Source organism: Marmota monax, unplaced genomic scaffold, assembly GCF_021218885.2.
Source record: "Marmota monax isolate L192 unplaced genomic scaffold, Marmota_monax_Labrador192_F-V1.1 WCK01_AAM20220418_F8-fsc00045, whole genome shotgun sequence".
Taxonomy (NCBI): domain Eukaryota; kingdom Metazoa; phylum Chordata; class Mammalia; order Rodentia; family Sciuridae; genus Marmota; species Marmota monax.
Genome location: NW_026692132.1, coordinates 6,526,042 through 6,544,022, shown reverse-complemented (window position 1 = coordinate 6,544,022; position 17,981 = coordinate 6,526,042). Strand labels below are relative to the sequence as shown.

At 33.6% G+C, this 17,981-nt stretch overlaps 1 protein-coding gene across 2 annotated transcripts in view; it reads right to left on the bottom strand.

Annotated features, from left to right (window-relative positions):
* The window catches only part of Cwf19l2 (CWF19 like cell cycle control factor 2), a 94,407-nt gene extending 76,927 nt beyond the window's left edge, over positions 1–17,480 (bottom strand). For both annotated transcript variants that reach the window (XR_006856612.2, XM_046466429.2), the window contains exons 1-5: positions 17,325–17,480; positions 15,753–15,863; positions 14,490–14,612; positions 5,408–5,521; positions 4,137–4,256 (exon numbers count right to left, since the gene is read on the bottom strand). Coding sequence is in view for 1 of the 2 variants with exons in the window: in XM_046466429.2 (XP_046322385.1) it covers positions 4,137–4,256; positions 5,408–5,521; positions 14,490–14,612; positions 15,753–15,863; positions 17,325–17,429 (573 nt within the window). In the remaining variant the exon portion in view is untranslated. The remainder of the gene's footprint in view (positions 1–4,136; positions 4,257–5,407; positions 5,522–14,489; positions 14,613–15,752; positions 15,864–17,324) is intronic.
* Positions 17,481–17,981: the final 501 nt, after the last annotated feature.

The following is a 17,981-nucleotide window of genomic DNA, read 5'->3' as shown; positions in this document are numbered from 1 at the left end:
ATGTTAGAGATTTCAGTTTCCCAGAATGTAAACCAACCAGACTGCTAAAAACAAAAATGTTGGATAACTTTTTAAATGAGCTGACAAAAAAAGTAAAAAATCTTGAAAGGACAAATTTAAGTTAAAGGTTAACTCAGAGGAATAAACAAAACCAGATTTGATTTCTTACATTATCTATAGCAAAAAATTAATTTCCCTGTTACTTTCTATAAAATCTCTCAATATCTATCATCAAGGAACTTCTCCCAATATTCTTATCTAGATACTCAAAGACATACACATCAGATACTTGACATGATTTTTAAAAAACTAGAATTACACACTGAAAAGGAGAGCTGACAAGAGTCTAGACAAATTGTAAGATACTATCTGGAAATGTATAAATGATAAAAAACTGAATATATAAAGAACTTCCACAAATTAGTAAGAAAAAGAGAAACAACTGTAGTAGAAAAGTAAGCAAAAAACATAAACAATTCACACAAAAAAAGGAAAGATCTCTCTAATAGTAAGGAGATACAAAATATATAAAAATATGTAACATAATATATAAGTGGTTTTTAGTCAGCTTTTTTGCTGCTGTGACTAAAGGACCCGCCCAGAACAATTTTAGGGGAGGAAAAGTTTACTTAGGGGCTAACAGTTTCAGAGGTCTCATCCATAGACAGCAGATTCCATTCCTCAGGACTCAAGGTGAGGCTGAACATCATGGAGAAAGAGTGTGGTGAGGGAAGCAGCTCACCTGATGCTCAGGAAGGAGAGAGAGAGACTTCACTCTCCAAATACAAAATATATACCTCATAGCCACGCCCCCCCAATGAACCACTTTCTCCAACCTGCCCCCAGTTACAACTCAGGGATTAATTCACTGATTAGGATAAGGATGTTACCCAATCATTTCTCCTCCAAATCTTCTTGCATTGTCTCACACATGAGCTTTTGGGGGACACCTCATATCCAAACCAGAACAATAAGCATACAAAAACAATGAGATACTATTTCTTACCCATTAATTAAACTCAAAAAATTGTTTGATAATTAGAGATACTAAGTATTACAAAAGAACCATACATTGCTGAAGCTATATAAATTGTTATAATTTCTTTGCAAATATTTGTAAAAGAACATAGGTGCATACTCTGTAATTGAGCCATTCGACTCATAGATATGTACCATGAAGAAATTCATACATGTATGCATAAGAAAATACATACAATGTCTTTGTCGCAGAACTGTTTAGTGAAAAACAGTAAACAATGTAAGTGTCCATAAGTAAAGGAATGAACATTTACAGTATGGCACAGTTAGATGATGACAGACTATATAACAAGTTGAAATGAATGCAATAAAAATAAAATATATCAACCTTAATTGATCTCTCTATAATACATTCAATCCTTCTAGCCAAGATGGCTTATTAAGGTTCCACTTCATCACTATCTCTCTGCTTAGCACAAATAGAAAAGATACATAATGTAAAACTTACTGTAATTCAACATAAGATAAATATTTCTGTGGACCATAAACAGAACATAAATGCAAAGCAGTACACAGAAATGAAGCCACAGGATTACTGGGCTCTGTGTGCAAGCCAAATGTGATCATCCTGAGTTCAATTTGTATATGATAATGAATACTAAGTGTTCCAGCTGAGACAAAGAAATAGAGCCAGTCTACATGAAGCAAAGGTCTCCTGGGTAAGATTTCCTGTTAGCAAAAGAATACTATAGAACTGGTAAAAGGTACAGACTTGGTCTATAGATAAATGCTAGATAAATACAAATTTCCAATATAAAGGTCCAAAATCAACAAGCTTCATACCAAACAATTAAGGACATTCATTTTGGTCTTTTTCCCATTACCTTCTTTTTATCCTCACTGCCATTATAAGAATTAACATTTGGACTGGTGTGGTGGCTGACACCTATAATCCCAGCAACTCAGGAGGATCACAAGTTCAAAGACAGCCTCAGCAACTTAGCGAGACCCTGTCTCTAAATAAAATATAAAAAGGGCTGAGGATAAAAAAAAAAAAAAAAAAAAATTAACATTTGGTTCTAAAGCAAGAGCCATTTTTTCCTCAAAAAAGGCTCGAACATTCAGAAATTTTAAGAATATTATGGTATGCAAAAAAACAACACATCCAAATGTGCACATGTAAAAATTGGCTAATCTCACTCATTAGCCTAGATAATTTACTGCTGCACAAAATGATTGGAATTCTTACCTAAGCAAAAATTCCAAATTACTATAGATTACCAAACTTTAGAACTAAATCTAAGGATTCAAAGAGCAGCAAAGTAAACTAGAATTCATGGAGAGAAAAAGACTAAGTATACAATTTCATATCGTAAATTTTGTAGGTAAAAAGCATGTATTATGTGCAGAGTTCTATACTGGCTGTAAAGGAAGATACAAATAAAATAAAACAGTTTCTTAAAAGTTTATAACTTTTAATGGAAAGAGGATACAACCACTAAATCACTGTACCAGAAACTTACAGCAAAGAAACAAAGTGATATGAAAACATGAAACATAACTTATTTTAGTCATGGAAAATAAATAGCAGGTGTCTTATAGGATGTATGAAATCGGGAGGGCTTGAAGGATAAGCAAGATGAAAACATAAGAGATGAAGGGAATTCATTTAAAAAGAATCACACGAACAATTCAGAGGCAGAGATCTGTAAAAAAATATGAGTGAAAGTGATTAAATTAGTTTAGCTGAAATATAAATTACCTGAGAAAAAGAAAATTTGCCTTAAGCATAATGCTAATGGGTTTGGGCTACATTTGTAGGCAGCTTTAGGGGTGTGAAAAAAAAACAATGACAGTACCTTTTTTTTCAGTCTAAGTTCTGAACAAGTTGAGAAAGAAGAACATAGAAGATAAAATATAAATTACCTGTATTACCAATAAAGGCTAAACTGAAAGAAAACTTTCAGTGAAAGACAAATGGACCTACTAAACTAAATCCCACAATGAGGAAGACTTTACCAATTACAGAAAGTTCCAAGCCAAACCCTGTATCTCCCTTGTTCCCACCTGGTCTCCACAGGTAACTCGTTTCATAAACAAGATAGTCAGAGCTAAGGAAACCTGATCAGTTTATTCTTTCCAGTATTTTCCAATAGAAAATTTATTCAATGTCTTCAGGGACAGAGTGAGAATAGAAAGTAGCATGAAATATCACTAGTAAAACTTACTTCACTAAAAAGAAAACATCAGAAATGGCAAAGAAGCATTCTTTCAATTTGAATCAAAGAAGACTTCTAAAAGGAATAATACCATGATCAAAGGTGCATATTTAAAAAAATTATTCGATATACTTAGTTGTGGGATATAATGGATGAAATCAACTGCATGACAAGACAGAAGATAGGCAAGTTGTCAGCTGTGGATGTAGTTCAGTGGTAGAATGCTTACCTGGCATGTATAAGACCTTGAGTTTGATCCCCAGAAACACACACACACAAAAAACCGTTTCTTGCCTTTGACTGAATTTTTTCCAAGTTCATCTTTTCATCAGGAATAAATCCCAGGAGGGTCCCAGATTTATAAGTGTTTATCAATCAGACATTCCTATCTCATGCAGGCACTTGCCTTATATGCTATCTCTGAGCAATCATTCGAAATTCTAGATTACTAGGATTGTGTGGTATTTCCAAGAAGGCCTCCAGCTTCAGTACTTCTTTACTTTCTGGAACCATGCTTTTGCCTAATCTTTTGACCTTTAAAAGATTTCCTGCTGTTTTCTTACCAGCAGTAACAACAATAAATCCAGAAATTTTAGGTGTCTTGAAATGGAAGCATTTTTATGGTATCTAATTCACTATGTACACTGAAATAGAAGTTGAAAAGGTTCAGCTTTAATTCTATGATAGTAACATAAACTCAATATAACTCAACTATATATGCTCTAGATTTATAAGTCTATTACTCCTTTAAACTGACTCTCTATACAAGAAACTTACTTTAAATAAAATTTATATCACATTTCACTGTTGTTCACACTAATTTTATTAAACACCACAAAAGATAAAAATATTTCACAAGTAAAATTGCATTTATATGAATGTCTTACCAGTTTAATAAAGGTAAATTAGAAAGTTAACACGTTGTAAATATTCTCTTACCTGTTCAAGTGCTTGGGTTTTTGCTTGCTCTATTTTCTTTATAGTTTCCTTTTCAGCTTTGAGTGATGATGATGACACAGTTTTAACAGACATAAAATCAACAGTCATCCACTCATCCCTCTGTTAAAAAGAAAAAAGAAAAAAAAAGGAAGTTTTTCAGTCTGAACTAGTTTGAACTTAATGACAGCAGGGATTTGGGAGGCACTCAAGCTGTATCAAATCTTACATGACAGTATATTGTTAAGTAAGTTTCTTAATCTCTATACCTTAGTCTTTCCCCTATAAAATGCAAAAAAATGTCAACATTTCAGGATTATTTATTGTTCAAAATAATAGAAAACATTTAACACAGTGCTTGGCAAACAAAAAAGAACCAAACATTTGTTCCTGTTCATCTTTTTTCCCTTCCTTTTTGGCCATCAGTGGAGAAATTACATTCTTTTTCAGGCATATGAACCATAACCCAAAGCGGGGCATGGTAGTGCACAGATATAGATCAAAGATAAGTAAAAACATTGGAATCTCTTATTCAATTTGGAAATATCTGTATGAATAAATAGTTTATCTTTATCCTTTAAAAAAATATATATCTCCTAGTAGCAATGAACACCACTTATGCCCAAATTGTGTTTTCTAAGTATCAGTTTTCATTAAAAGGAACTAGGGGTCCTTATAAAAAACAGCGGCTTGGGAGGCTGAGGCAGGAGGATCATGAATTCAAAGCTAGCCTCAGCAAAAGTAAGGCACTAAGCAACTCAGACACTGTCTCTAAGTAAAATACAAAATAGGGCTGGGGTTGTGGCTTAGTGGTCGAGTGCCCCTAAGTTCAATCCCCAGTACCCAAAAAAATAATCAGGACTATTTGAACTATAACCCAAAATTTCTAAACTACTCAACTTTTAGTATTGTTAAGTAAATTATGACATACGGAGAAGAGGAATAAAAACTGCAACTGAGCTCTACCCATCATGGAAAGGACAGACAGAGGTAAGAGTCAAAGCTGAATGCACAAGAGGGGAAAGTGCCGCTTCTCTATCAAAAACCAAAAGTAGGATAATCTCTGAGGGACTAGAATAAACACTTACTTTCTCACAGCAGAAAGAAAGGAGCCTAAACACTCAGCAAAAAGCATTACTGTCTAAATTATTCAAAATATATATTGCTCTCAAAGTCTAATTTTTCTCCTAAAGAAATTAATTACCTTTCACTTCAATATTCATCTATTCTTAGAAGCTGACACTTCTTTCTGTAAAATCATGTGGCTTGCTTACCTGAATAACTTGACTGTCTTCGTCCTTTCCAGAGTTTTCATCTTTCACTTTCCAGGCCTTTTCCTTGCCAGAAGTCTGGAATGGAACAGCCTCAACCCACTCATCTTCAGAGCTCTAAGAATGTTTAGCACATAAGTAAAACTCACAATTTGCATATATATAAAAAAAATCTCTATGCAGTTGTTAAATGGTAACAACTTAACTTTCTAGATAAAATTCTTATATTATGCCCCCTTTAAAATGGCATTGAAAATTAGAGGAAAAAACATCTAAACCCACTATTTGGAAATAAACCCATAAAATACCACCAAATTAGTTTTATTTCTTTATCAGCTATATTACAGAGCTAAAGAAAAGCAAAAAACAAAAGTGAGATCTTCTAGGTAGAAAGATTACTTCAAAACAGAGTTTCAGTTCCTACCAACATCAAGTAGTACTCACATGTTCCCCAGAATAGAGGGGAAATGACACTCAAATAAATGAGTTTGCTGTATGCCCCTAAGCTTCAAATTTTGAGATTTCCCTCAATCTAAAATTGCAAAGATCTCAAGTAACAGCTAGACAGGTAAGGTATTTTACCTAATATGTTTAAACATCAGATTACTGCATCAACTAAGGAGTATACTCAGTTATCATTCCCTATGTGCTATTATGCCAGGTTTGGAGTTTTTCAACAAATATATCAAACTACTCTGCTATATCAAGTAGTATATTAAGTACGTTCACATAAATTATCACCCTAAATCCTTAAAGTAACTCTATATTCTTTTGACTTTATAGATAAGAAAAGCTCCCTAAAATTAATTTGCCCAGGTTACATGATATCCAACTGTAAAAACCAAGATAGGAATGTAGATCTGTCTGATTCTAAATCTATTTTTTGGAGCTATAGAACTAAAGCATAAAAAGGATTCTAGAAATCACTTTGTTCAAACCAACTGTTAGTATACAGTTAAGAAACTTTGAGGCCAAGAGGAAAAAATGATTTAACAGCAAAGAAATATGAATTTCTTGAAATGTGACAGTGTTCTTCCATTTCATGAAGTTCTTGAAAATTACCAAAAGCTTAAATTAACATAAATATGTCTGTTGAAAGGTATCAACCATGTGGAGTAAACATATTTATGTTCTGCCACCTCAACAGCCAACTGTTTCCCAAAGCAAAGCAAATTTTCTTCATTCATTCATTTAGGCCTTCATTTAGATTTACAGAAACCCTAAAACTTAACTCTATAATTTTTTTTTACACAATGCCTTTATTTTGTTTCTTTTCTTTTCTTCTTTTTAATGTGGTGCAGGCAATGGAACCCTGCAGTGCTAGACAAGCGCTCTATCACTGAGTCACAACCCCAGCCCCTATAGTTAAAATTTTTTAAGATAATCTCTATAAATGCATTTTTGGTCTATTCATGTTTACATCATCAATTCAGTTTAGTGAATCTTATTCCTAATTCTTGATGTCATTCATTAAAATAAGAGTTTATAGTCTGAAAAAAATCAGCACTTTCTTTAGGGACACCAATCTGCTAAAAGCTGTATCAAATTTTACATGACAGTATAATCTTAAGCAAGTTTCTTAATCTCTATACCTTAGTCTTTCCCCTATAAAATGCAATAAAATGCAGGAAAAAATATCTAAACCCACTATTTGGAAATAAGCCCACAAAACACCATTTCCCCTATAAAATGCAAAAAGGTCTATAAAGGCTTAGAAATGTGAAGTGTTTTTACTTTTTTTCCCTCTAGAGGAAAGGAGGCCCTCTACATAATTTAAAACTTGGTGTTCTACAAGATTCTTTTACGGATTTTCTCTATCTTATCAGATGTTATGGTTTGAATATTAAGTATTCCCCAAAGACTCACGTGGTAAAAGTTTGGTCCCCAATGCAGTGATGTTCAGAGGTGAGGCTTTTGGGAAGTGAACAGATCAGGACACTATGAATGGGCTATGAGAAAGCGGGGCCCTATAAGTCACTGTGGCATGCCTTTGAAAGGCACATCTTATTACTGGTCTCTCACTGGCTCTTTCTCCCTGCTTAATAGCCACATATGGTGAGAAGTTTTGCTCTTCCACACCCTTTTTCCATAATATATTGTCTCACCTCTGGCAATATATTATGAAAACAACGGACTCAACCATGATCTGAAATCATAAGTCAAGATAAATCTTTCCTCTTTAAGTTGCTTTTCTCAGGTATTTTATTGCAGCAATGAAAAGCTGACTAAAACATCAGATGTTGACCAATGACTCTGAAATTCTTTAACTGGAGCCATCAGTTGCTTCATCACCTTACTTGCAATTAATTTCCTACTCTGGAGAAATCCAATCAGCAGGATCTGTAACTTCAATTGAACTAGACTTTCAACCCAAACTAGAATTTCCCCTTACTGGCTTTGGTGAGTTCTTTCTTCTACTCCCTTAATTCTCCTTTAAAGCATTTATCCTTTTACATTTACTTGTGTGATTTATTTATTTAATGCTTCATCAGGCAATAAGTTATATGAGGACAGGAACCACATCTGCTTTGGTCTACTCTGTATCCCCAAGTACCTTGCTAAACAACTGGGCAACTATCCTTCCCTTCTTCAACAATCTCCTCAAGCTTTCTACCAACTCCCATTCCCCATACTCTTAGCAAATGATCTCTCCTTTTACCTCATCAAGAAAAAAATAGGCCACTTCACCTTCAGTTTACCCTAGACAAAAATTATTTATAGCTGTGCCAATCCTAACCCTCTGTTAACTTTTACGATTCAAGAAAAGTCCTCCTCCAAAGATTTTGATCCCAACCATTCCTGTTCTTCCAGAACCTTGCTTCATTAATTATCTCCTTCTCTTATGCTTCTACCAAAGGTCTCTAAAGGCCTAGAAATGTGAAGTGTTTTTACTTTTTTTTTTCCTCTAGAGGAAAGGAGGCCCTCTATATCCCTTTAGCAGCAATTCATCTTCCAAATTCTATTCTATGACTATCTTATTGAAGAAGTACTAAATGCACTGTGTCTACACCTTCACTTTCAAACATTTCTCCAACCTCTACAAAATTGCTGCTTTCCCCCATTAATCTAGTGAAAACTCTTCAAAACTCAATGGCTTCCACTTTGCCAAATTCTACAAAATGCTTTAGTCTTTATCTCTTTAAACTTCTCTACAAGATACAACCCTGCTAATGACTCATTGTCTTAACTTCTAGGATAATTCCTAGTTCTCCCTTCTAGGATACTTCCCAATTCTCCCCCTCTTTATTTTTTTCTCCATTTCCTTCCTGCATTCTTCTTCCTATGTTCAGTCCTAAACTATCCATGCTCCATTCTTTGCCCACTATATTTTGTATGCTCTAAACATTCCCCATAAGCCATTAAATCTATTCTCACAGCTTCAACTACCATCATTCCTGCTTATTTCTTTCAAATTTGCCTAACGTGAGTTTCAGTGACTCAATCAACTATCTGCTATACTTGGATGTCATGTTGAACTCAAGGACAAAAAATAAACTCATCATCTTCTTCTGTAACACCTGTTCCTCCTACTCTATTATTGAACTGAGTTACCTGGCACCATCAACCACCTACTTCACCAAGTCAGAAATACCAGGATCAAGATCACCTATCCAAACCTATAAATTTTCAACTCTAAAATACTTACCAAATATACCACAAAGAAAACACCACATGATTGCCATGGGAGCCTACCTCCACCTAACCAGCGCTGACCCAAACGTAGGTAGCTGGCCCAATTCAATATAAGTTATTCTTCAAGAATTTGAAATCAAATCCAAAGGAGCTGATTTAAAACTAAGGAGCAGGAAAGGCATTGGCAAAAGCTATTTACATCATAAAGAATGGAATTCAACAGAAATTGATCTGTAACAAGAAAACAAAAGGACTCAAAGGAAAAACATGGAAAATGGCAAGATTATAAAAGGCATCTGTGACTTTAATTTCAGATATTCCTGAAGCCAGCTGATTCCTAGGTGTTTTATACACCTAGATGTCCTGTAAGATTTTTGTACGCTAATGATAAATCCTTCCCTTTTTTTGTTTGCATGAGCCAATTTAAGTTTGGTTTCCATTACCTTCAACCAATATATATCCCCTCATTTTCATTCTTAAAGTAGCAGTCTTAAATTAGATATTTTTTCTCTTATGTACATAATTGAAATAAAGACCAAAAATGTTTCTTAGACTCCAGTCTTTCTTCTCCAACTCCCCTAAATGCATTTAGAGTTAAATGAAGGAGACATTCAACCACAGTGCTTCTCTTCTATGGCTGTCTGTCCCAAAGATACTAATTATTACTCTTCTACGAATAGAACTCAATCTTATTTGGAGAAATAATGTGCCTCTTGTGCCTGAAAGTGAAACATGATCAAGTATCCAATGAGATGTAAATGAAAGTATTCAGTGGGACTTTCTGGAAGTCAAATTAAGAAAGAAAAGAATATACTATTTCCTATTATCTGAACTAAGAGGTAGTGCAGCAAGGATGATGAAAGACCAATACAAGGGGCTGGGATTGTGGCTCAGCAGTAGAGCGCTCGCCTAGCACGGGCGGGACTCGGGTTGGATTCTCAGCACCACATAAAAATAAAGGCATTGCATTGTGTCCATCTATACCTAAAAAATAAATATTAAAAAAAAAAAGAAAGACCAATACAATAGAACCTTGGTCGTAGAAGACCATAATACCCTGGTCGGTCTACTCATTTCTTTAATAAGACAAAACAAAAACTTCTATCTTGTTCAACCAATGAGTATGCTGAGATTTTTCTAATAAATTTAGCTGACCCTAAATAGATGACCCACTTCCTATGGAATAAAAATCAAAGCCTTTGGTTTACAAGTCCTTATTAATTCTTGAAGTTTTATCTTCTCTTACCCTCTCTTTTGCTTTATATATAATTTGAATAAATTTTAATTAAAATTTTAAAAAGCTATAGACAATTACCACATTGGATAGTGTAAAAAAATTCTCTAATTAAAAAGGAAGAAATTGATAGACTAGATGAAAACTCAAATTCCAAATTTACATTGTCCACAAAAAAATACACTTTCAACATAAAAGAAAGATATGCTAAAACTAAAACATATAAACCATAAAAAACAAATAATATAAAAGAGGCTTTATTCATACAAAACAAAGCAGAATATAGACAACAGTGTTACCAGAGATAAGGAGAAACATTTCACAATAATATCACAATTAATTCATCAAGAAGATGTAACTATGCTAAATGTAAATGTACATACCTAGTAAAGTTTCAAAATATGTAAGACAAAAATTGAAAACAGAAATAGAAAAGTCAACCATTACAGTTAAGAGATTTCAGTATGAATCTCTCGAAACTGAAAGAGAACCAGTAAAGAAAAAACAAGCAAGAATACAGGAGACTTAACACTATTTATCAACTTTTCCTAATTGACGTTTTTAAAACCCAACATCTAACAACAGCAAAATTACACATTCATTTCAAATATACAAGGAGGGCTGGGCATATAGCTCAGTTGGTAGAGTGACTGCCTTGTTCAATCCCCAGCATCACAAAAAAAAAAAAAAAAACAAATACACATGGAATTTTCACCAAAATAGAACATAGACTAGGCCATAAAATAAATCTGGATAGATTTTTAATTAAAATTATACAAAGTATGTTCTATGTCAATAATAGAATTCAAGTAAATTTTAAAATAACTGGCAAAATGTACAAATACTTGGAAATTCAAAATTTACTTTTATATAATCCATGCGTAAAAACAAGTAAATTTTAAGATATTTTTAATAATATATCAATGAAAATATGACACATCAAAATGAGGTAGACGAAGGCTGGGGTTGTGGCTCAGTAGTAGAATACTCCCCTAGCACATGTGAGGCATGAGTTTGATCCTTAGCACCACATAAAAATAAATAAAACAAAGTTATTGTGTCCATCTACAACTAAAAAAGAAAAACATTTTGGGCTGGGCTTGTGGCTCAGTGGTAGAGCACTTGCCTAGCATGTGTGAGGCACTGGGTTTGATTCTCAGCACCACATGTAAATAAATAAATAAAATAAAGGTCTCTCAACAACTAATAAAATACTTAAAAAAAAAGAAAAACATTTTTTAAAAAATGAGGTAGGTGAAGTTACAACAGTGATAAGATGAGCACTAACAGATTAAGTACTTATTAGAAAAGAAAAAAGAGAATCAATGAGCTAGGCACCCATGTTAGGAAGGTAGAAAAAGAAAAGTAACTTAAATACAAGATAAGTATTAGAAAAAATAATAAAGCTGAATCAATGAAATAGAAAATAAACAAAGCAAAAATCAACAAAACCAAAATGTAATTCTTTGAAAAGATCAACAAAGTTGATAAACTTCAAGCTAGACTGAGAAAACTAAATAGAAAATAGAAATTACCAAATTCAGGAATAAAAAATCATTATAGGTTCTACAGACATTAAAAGGACAAAAGGAATATTTATTTGAGTGAAATAAATTCCTTTAAAAACTCAACCTACTATAACAAATTCAAGATTAAATAGAAAATATTTAATATACTATTAAAGAATTGAATTTGTGACTAAAATCCATTCTACATAGAAAGCAGCAGGACTAAATAACTTCATTGGTGAATTTTAATAAACACTGAAGGCACAAATTGCACCAGTCCTGCACAAACTGATAAAACAGAAGAGGAAGAATACTTTTTACTTCATGTATGAGAATAGCATTATCCTTATACCAAGATCCCAGTATTTCTCAAGAACACAGATAAAAAATCTTCAACAAACTTTTGGTAAATCAAACCCAGAAACATAACTAATATAAGTTTTATAGCCGTTCATTGCTTAAAAATAGGAACACACTCTGAGAAATATGCCATTAGATAATTGCATCATTGTATGAACACCATAAAGTGTATTTACACAAATTAAGAAGACTATGAGGGCTGGGGATGTGGCTCAAACCGTAACGCGCTCACCTGGCATGCGCGGGGCCCTGGGTTCGATCCTCAGCACCACATAAAATAAAATAAAGATTTTGTCCACCGAAAACTGAAAAATAAATATTAAGAAAAAAATCTCTCTCTCTCTCGCTCGCTCTCTCTCTCTTTTAAAAAAAAAAAAGAAGAAGACTATGATGTCACTAGGCAAAATAATATTATGGGACTAGCACTGAATATAAGTAGTCCATCACTGATCAAAACACCCTTATGTGGCATGTGACTATATATGTAAATACACACACACACACATACACACACACACACATACACTCATACAAAACCAAACTTGGTTTCTCCCAAGAATGCAGGTTAAAGTAATTCTTTCATATTAACAGAATAAAGGAGAAGAATCTTACGATCAATGTATGCAGGAAAAAAACATTTAATAGAATTCAATACTCCAGATACAAACTTCAAGAAAACTTACAGAAAATTAGAAATGAAAGGGAATTTCTTCAATTTGAAAGGGTATATGTGAAATTCCCACAGTTGGGCAGCTGCATATGTAGCTCAGATCAAAGCATTTGTCTAGCATATACAAGGCTCTGGGTTGGATCCCCAGCATCACAGGAAAAAAAAAGAAGAGGAGGAGGGGGATGGGGGAGGAAAGAGGAAAAAAAAAAAAAAATGTCCACAGCTAACATTATGATTAAAAGCCAAACACTAAATTCTCTCCACCTAAGACAGGATAAAGGCAACTATGTCCATCCACTCTCAGCACGTGCAGTCCACACTATTTCAAAGTCCTATCTTCTGATTGATACAGCCAACAAAAAATTAAATGAAATGGAAGGCAGAGATTGAAACACAATTATGTACCTACAAATTCTAAGAAATCTACCTAAAAACCTAATGAAGATACTAGTATATGTGAATTTATCAAAGTGATAAGACAAAAGTTAAATATGAAAGGCAATTGTATAATAATATATTAAACACAAACACATGGAAAATAAATTTTTTTAAAAATCCATTCTAAAATAATATTCCAAGAAAAAAGTTGGAAAAGATGTAAAAGACCTCTACTTTGAAAATTTTACAACATGTGGAGAAATGAATAATGACTTAAATTTGATGAAGAGATGTTAAATATGTTCTATTCTTTTTCTACCTTCCCAACCATAAACATAATGAACAGGAAGATTCAGTATTTTAAGATGTCAATTTACCTGGACTAACCCTTTATAATTTTTAACTTTTCTGACTCTACTCTCTACCTCTTTCTTCTCCTTTTTTCTCCCTCTAAAACACCAAATCATCTCACAAATGGGAATGTAGCTTAGCAATTTGCCCTACTTTCAATAATTACCAAGTAAAATCTATTTTCACCACTTTAACTGATATCCAGCTGCATTTATCTTTGACAGTACTGCCAAAAATTTAGTTTCTGAAAGGACAGGTGGGCCAGACTTTCGACTCTGGTTACTCAAGTGAGAGGATAACTCACTGAAGATCATACTTAAAAGACCAATTTTCCCTAAACATCTTTAGCTCATCATTTTCTAAATATAACTGTTTCTTTCTGAAAACAAGTATGAAAGATTCAGCCTGCTTTATTTTTCATTGTGAATTCTTGCAGCCTAGAACTGGCTAGAGATACAGCTAACTCAGCACTCTTTCTTTTGTCCTGAAAGGTTAAATATATAAACAAATTCTACTTGAAAAATGTAAATATTAATTTCTATAAAAAAACAGTAGGTGTCACAGACTTTTTAAATATCTTGAATCTCTTTTCCCTTATTTTTGCAATACTGTTCTTCCCTGCTTCTCCTTCTAATGTTCCACTTTTAATTAGCATCCTTTACTTCCTATGTGTTTCTTCAGTAATGGTGTTTCTCTTTCTTTTCAATTTCCCTAGTCATTCATCCATTCTAATCATTCCAACAGCAATGATTTCCAAGTCATATCCCCATCTTCTCATCCTTCTTTGGAACCCAAGACCTACATTTCCAATATTTCCTGGACATCTCCAAGTAGAGGCCTCTGAGCCATTTTCATATCATTAAGTAGTAGTTTTTTTAAGTTCTCATATATTTTAGGTTCCTTTAAATAAAATTTTCTCATTTGCTTTGGTTAGTTTTAGTACATACTTACCGATGAACTATCAGAGGACTCATTGTTTTTCTCATATTTTTGTCTCTTACTCTTTTTTTTCTTCTCTTTCTTTGCTTTTTTGGAATGCTTGTCTTTTTTCTTCTTTTTCTTCACAGAATGTTCCTATATTTATTTTAAACATGTAAGAAAAGAATTTAGTTTTATTATACTTTATAAGGAGCATTTTAAGGAGGAAAAAAATCCATATTCCAAAAAACTTAAAATCTTTCATGAATAGAGACACTGAATATGATTAAAGATCATGATTAAACAAATAAAATCTTCAAAGAACTCTTAACATGCCATCTATAATATAGATACATGTTTTATATCTATAATATAATATCACCTGGTTTTTTACCAGAAAAAAAAATTTGGTTTTATTTGTAGATTTATGTGATTCACACATATAATCAAGTAAACACATACACACACACACACACACACACACACACACACATAAGTGAGTGTACTCACAAACATATAACACACAGACACACACACAGACACACACACACTTTTTATGCATGGTCCCAAACAATTTATACACAATTATTAGGCCATAAATACATAGGATAATATGAATTAAAATGTAGGAAGAGGCTAGAAGGGAGGGGAGATATGGAAAGTTATAGAGGAAGAAAGATGCTGATCAAAGCATACAAAGTTTAAGTTGGACTGCAGGAATAAGTTTTAGTGATTTAATACCCTACATGGTGACCACAGTTAATAATAATGCATATTTCAAAATTGCTAAAAGAATAGATTTTTAATGTTCTCACTACAAAATAAATTAAGTTGGGGAAGTAATAGAAATGTTAATTTAACTGAATCTTCCACATTGTATACATAGAACAAAACATCACATTGTATTCCACAAATATACACCATTATTATTTACAAATTAAAAAAAAATTAAATCATAAGAGAAAACAAGGCCTGAGTCATAAAAGGGGCAGAGTGGGAAGAGAGAAGAGCATAATATGCCCAATATTTTCAAACCATAAGCTTGTCATATGTGGGTCAGAAATTTGTAGCTAAGTTTTCTATTACCCAACTCAAGTAATAAAATTTTTCAATGTCATGATGTCCAAAATATTACAATAGGTTACTTTTGACAGAGAGAGAAAGCTATTCAATAATGCCAACTATGTTGTATTCATTCTGTAACTTGTGAAAACAGTGTATTAAATTCTTTTCTTAATATTAACTTGGAGAGTGCAAAAAAAGATAGATATAGCAAGTAAAACTGTTAATATTCACCTGTGAGAATTGTTCAATTCTCTCATTCACATCAGGTAGCATCCATGTATCATCGCCCCGAAGTCGCTTAATTTCTTTATGTCTTTCTTCTTTTTCAAAATTGGCTTTGGCCTACAAGAACATGAAAAGATGCACTGACAATTGCTTCATTTTTTTTAAGTAAAATAAAAACTGATACCACCTTTGTATAAAGGTACCTGCTCATGAATAAATGGTCTGTTCCTGCCAGTAATCTGTTTCTACCAGTATAAAAAAGATTTTTTAAAATGTAATAAAATCTTTCATTCCACATTATCAGTCTCTAGTAAGTCAATCCACCAAACACAGGATTCTGGAATCTATTTTATGCCTTCCCCTTTCCCAATCTCAAATATGACTTGGGACTCTTGGAAAACATTCACCACTTTTGTGGCTACTGCCTTAGACTTCTGCAACTGGTAAGAGACTGACCTCCATGCCTTCAATATGCAATGTCTGAAAACCAAAAGACCTTAGGAAAAATCATCCTGCTAAAAATAAAAGATTATATTGCTAATTTCTATTCATTCAACAATAGTCAAATAAAGCAGATTTTACCCAGGAGGTTGTTCCTGCCCTCTCTTTACTACTCCCAAACTCCAAATCTGGGTTTGTTCCTCTTCAAACTCTATACACATCTTCACTATAAAATTTATCATAGCTTAAAAACCCTACTCCCTCCAAAAAACGCTTGAAATACCAGAGAAAAAAATAAATAATATTTATTACACATATACTGAAATTGGGGAATAACAACCTTTCACCAGTATAAAACTAATCATCTGCTCTTTCCCTTTAAAAATTTGGCTGTAGTCATTCCTCTACCTCTTCTCAACTAACCCCTTCTTACCCTCATTCCAACTTTTAAAACTCTTCCATCTTAAAACAAACAAAAAGCAAAAACTTGACTGTGTCCTATGTTGCTTTCTAACTACAACTTTGTTATTTCATTGTCACACTTCTTAAATCTTGAATTGCTTGTCAGATAACACCATAGTTTACTTCTTCCATTCTATTATATATCACCTCTACGTTATCATAATCTTAACCAAAAATACAATGTTTAGCAATCTTTTGTGAGAGGCTAAATTTTCTGAGTCTCTTGTGTTAACTTTTTTAGATAAGTAAAAGCTGACAATAAGTCTGGAATCGAAACTAATAGTAAGGCGAATGAAACGGCAAATACTTAAACGTGCCTTACTTGTGTTCCTGAAAAAGATAAATTTCATTTCATATACAGCAGGAGCAATGGCTGAGGCTGCTAAATACCTGGGCAGAGTCGTTGCAAGTACTTATAAAGCCAAGATGGACGATTTAAAAAGTAAGGAAACTTGGAAGAGAAGAAACATCTCTCTGAAAGGAGAATGGTCAATGGAACCTACACAGCATTTAGGAGACAAGAGATACACAGAGTCTCCCGGCAATGCAAAGGGAGATAACACCCAGACAATCTGAGATTACTGAAATGGTGAAAGAAGAGTGGGTGGTCTTGCTCCCAGGAGCCTTCAACTCCCACAACTCTCAATAACCACAAAAGCCCCAAAACGGAGATACCTGACGCAAGATCTCAGCCCTGGCAGTTCGGATTTGTTCTTTACGTTCTTCGATACTCTTCGCACTTTCAAATCTACCACTGGACGCCGCCATAGTTGTTGTCATCGTAAAGCTAGGAAGCCGCCAGGAAATCCCAGTTTACGACAGTCGCAATTTAATAAACAAACCAGCACTTCCGACTTACGGGAGGAGGGGCGGTGTTCTGCCAACAGAGCATGCGCGGATCTGAGTTTCGCTCGAGTTTCCGGTGCTCATTCCACCATTTCAGAGGAAACCTGATAACCGGCTTTAGTGTTGTTTTGCTTCACGCATTGGGTTCGCTGTGAGCAGGACTAATACCTTTGCTATGCGTCTTGCACCTTGCCGCTTTATCCAGTTGATTACCTCTTAAACTCTCCAGAACAAGTTAGAAGCTTCCAGACGTTAAGTCCATATCTCCAAGTTTTCCACCGAAGTACTTGGTTCTCATCAGACATTTGAAAGTCAGTGGGAACTGACAGGAAAAGCAAAATCGCTTTGGAGATTAAGTGTTTTGCTTTGATGAATTTTTTAAAATATGTGCAATAGTGATTTTTGCATTATACTTGGTGACTTATACGTGTTTATTTAAATTGTTAGGAGTTTGCATTTTTTTTCCTCTGCCCTCATTTGCTCATA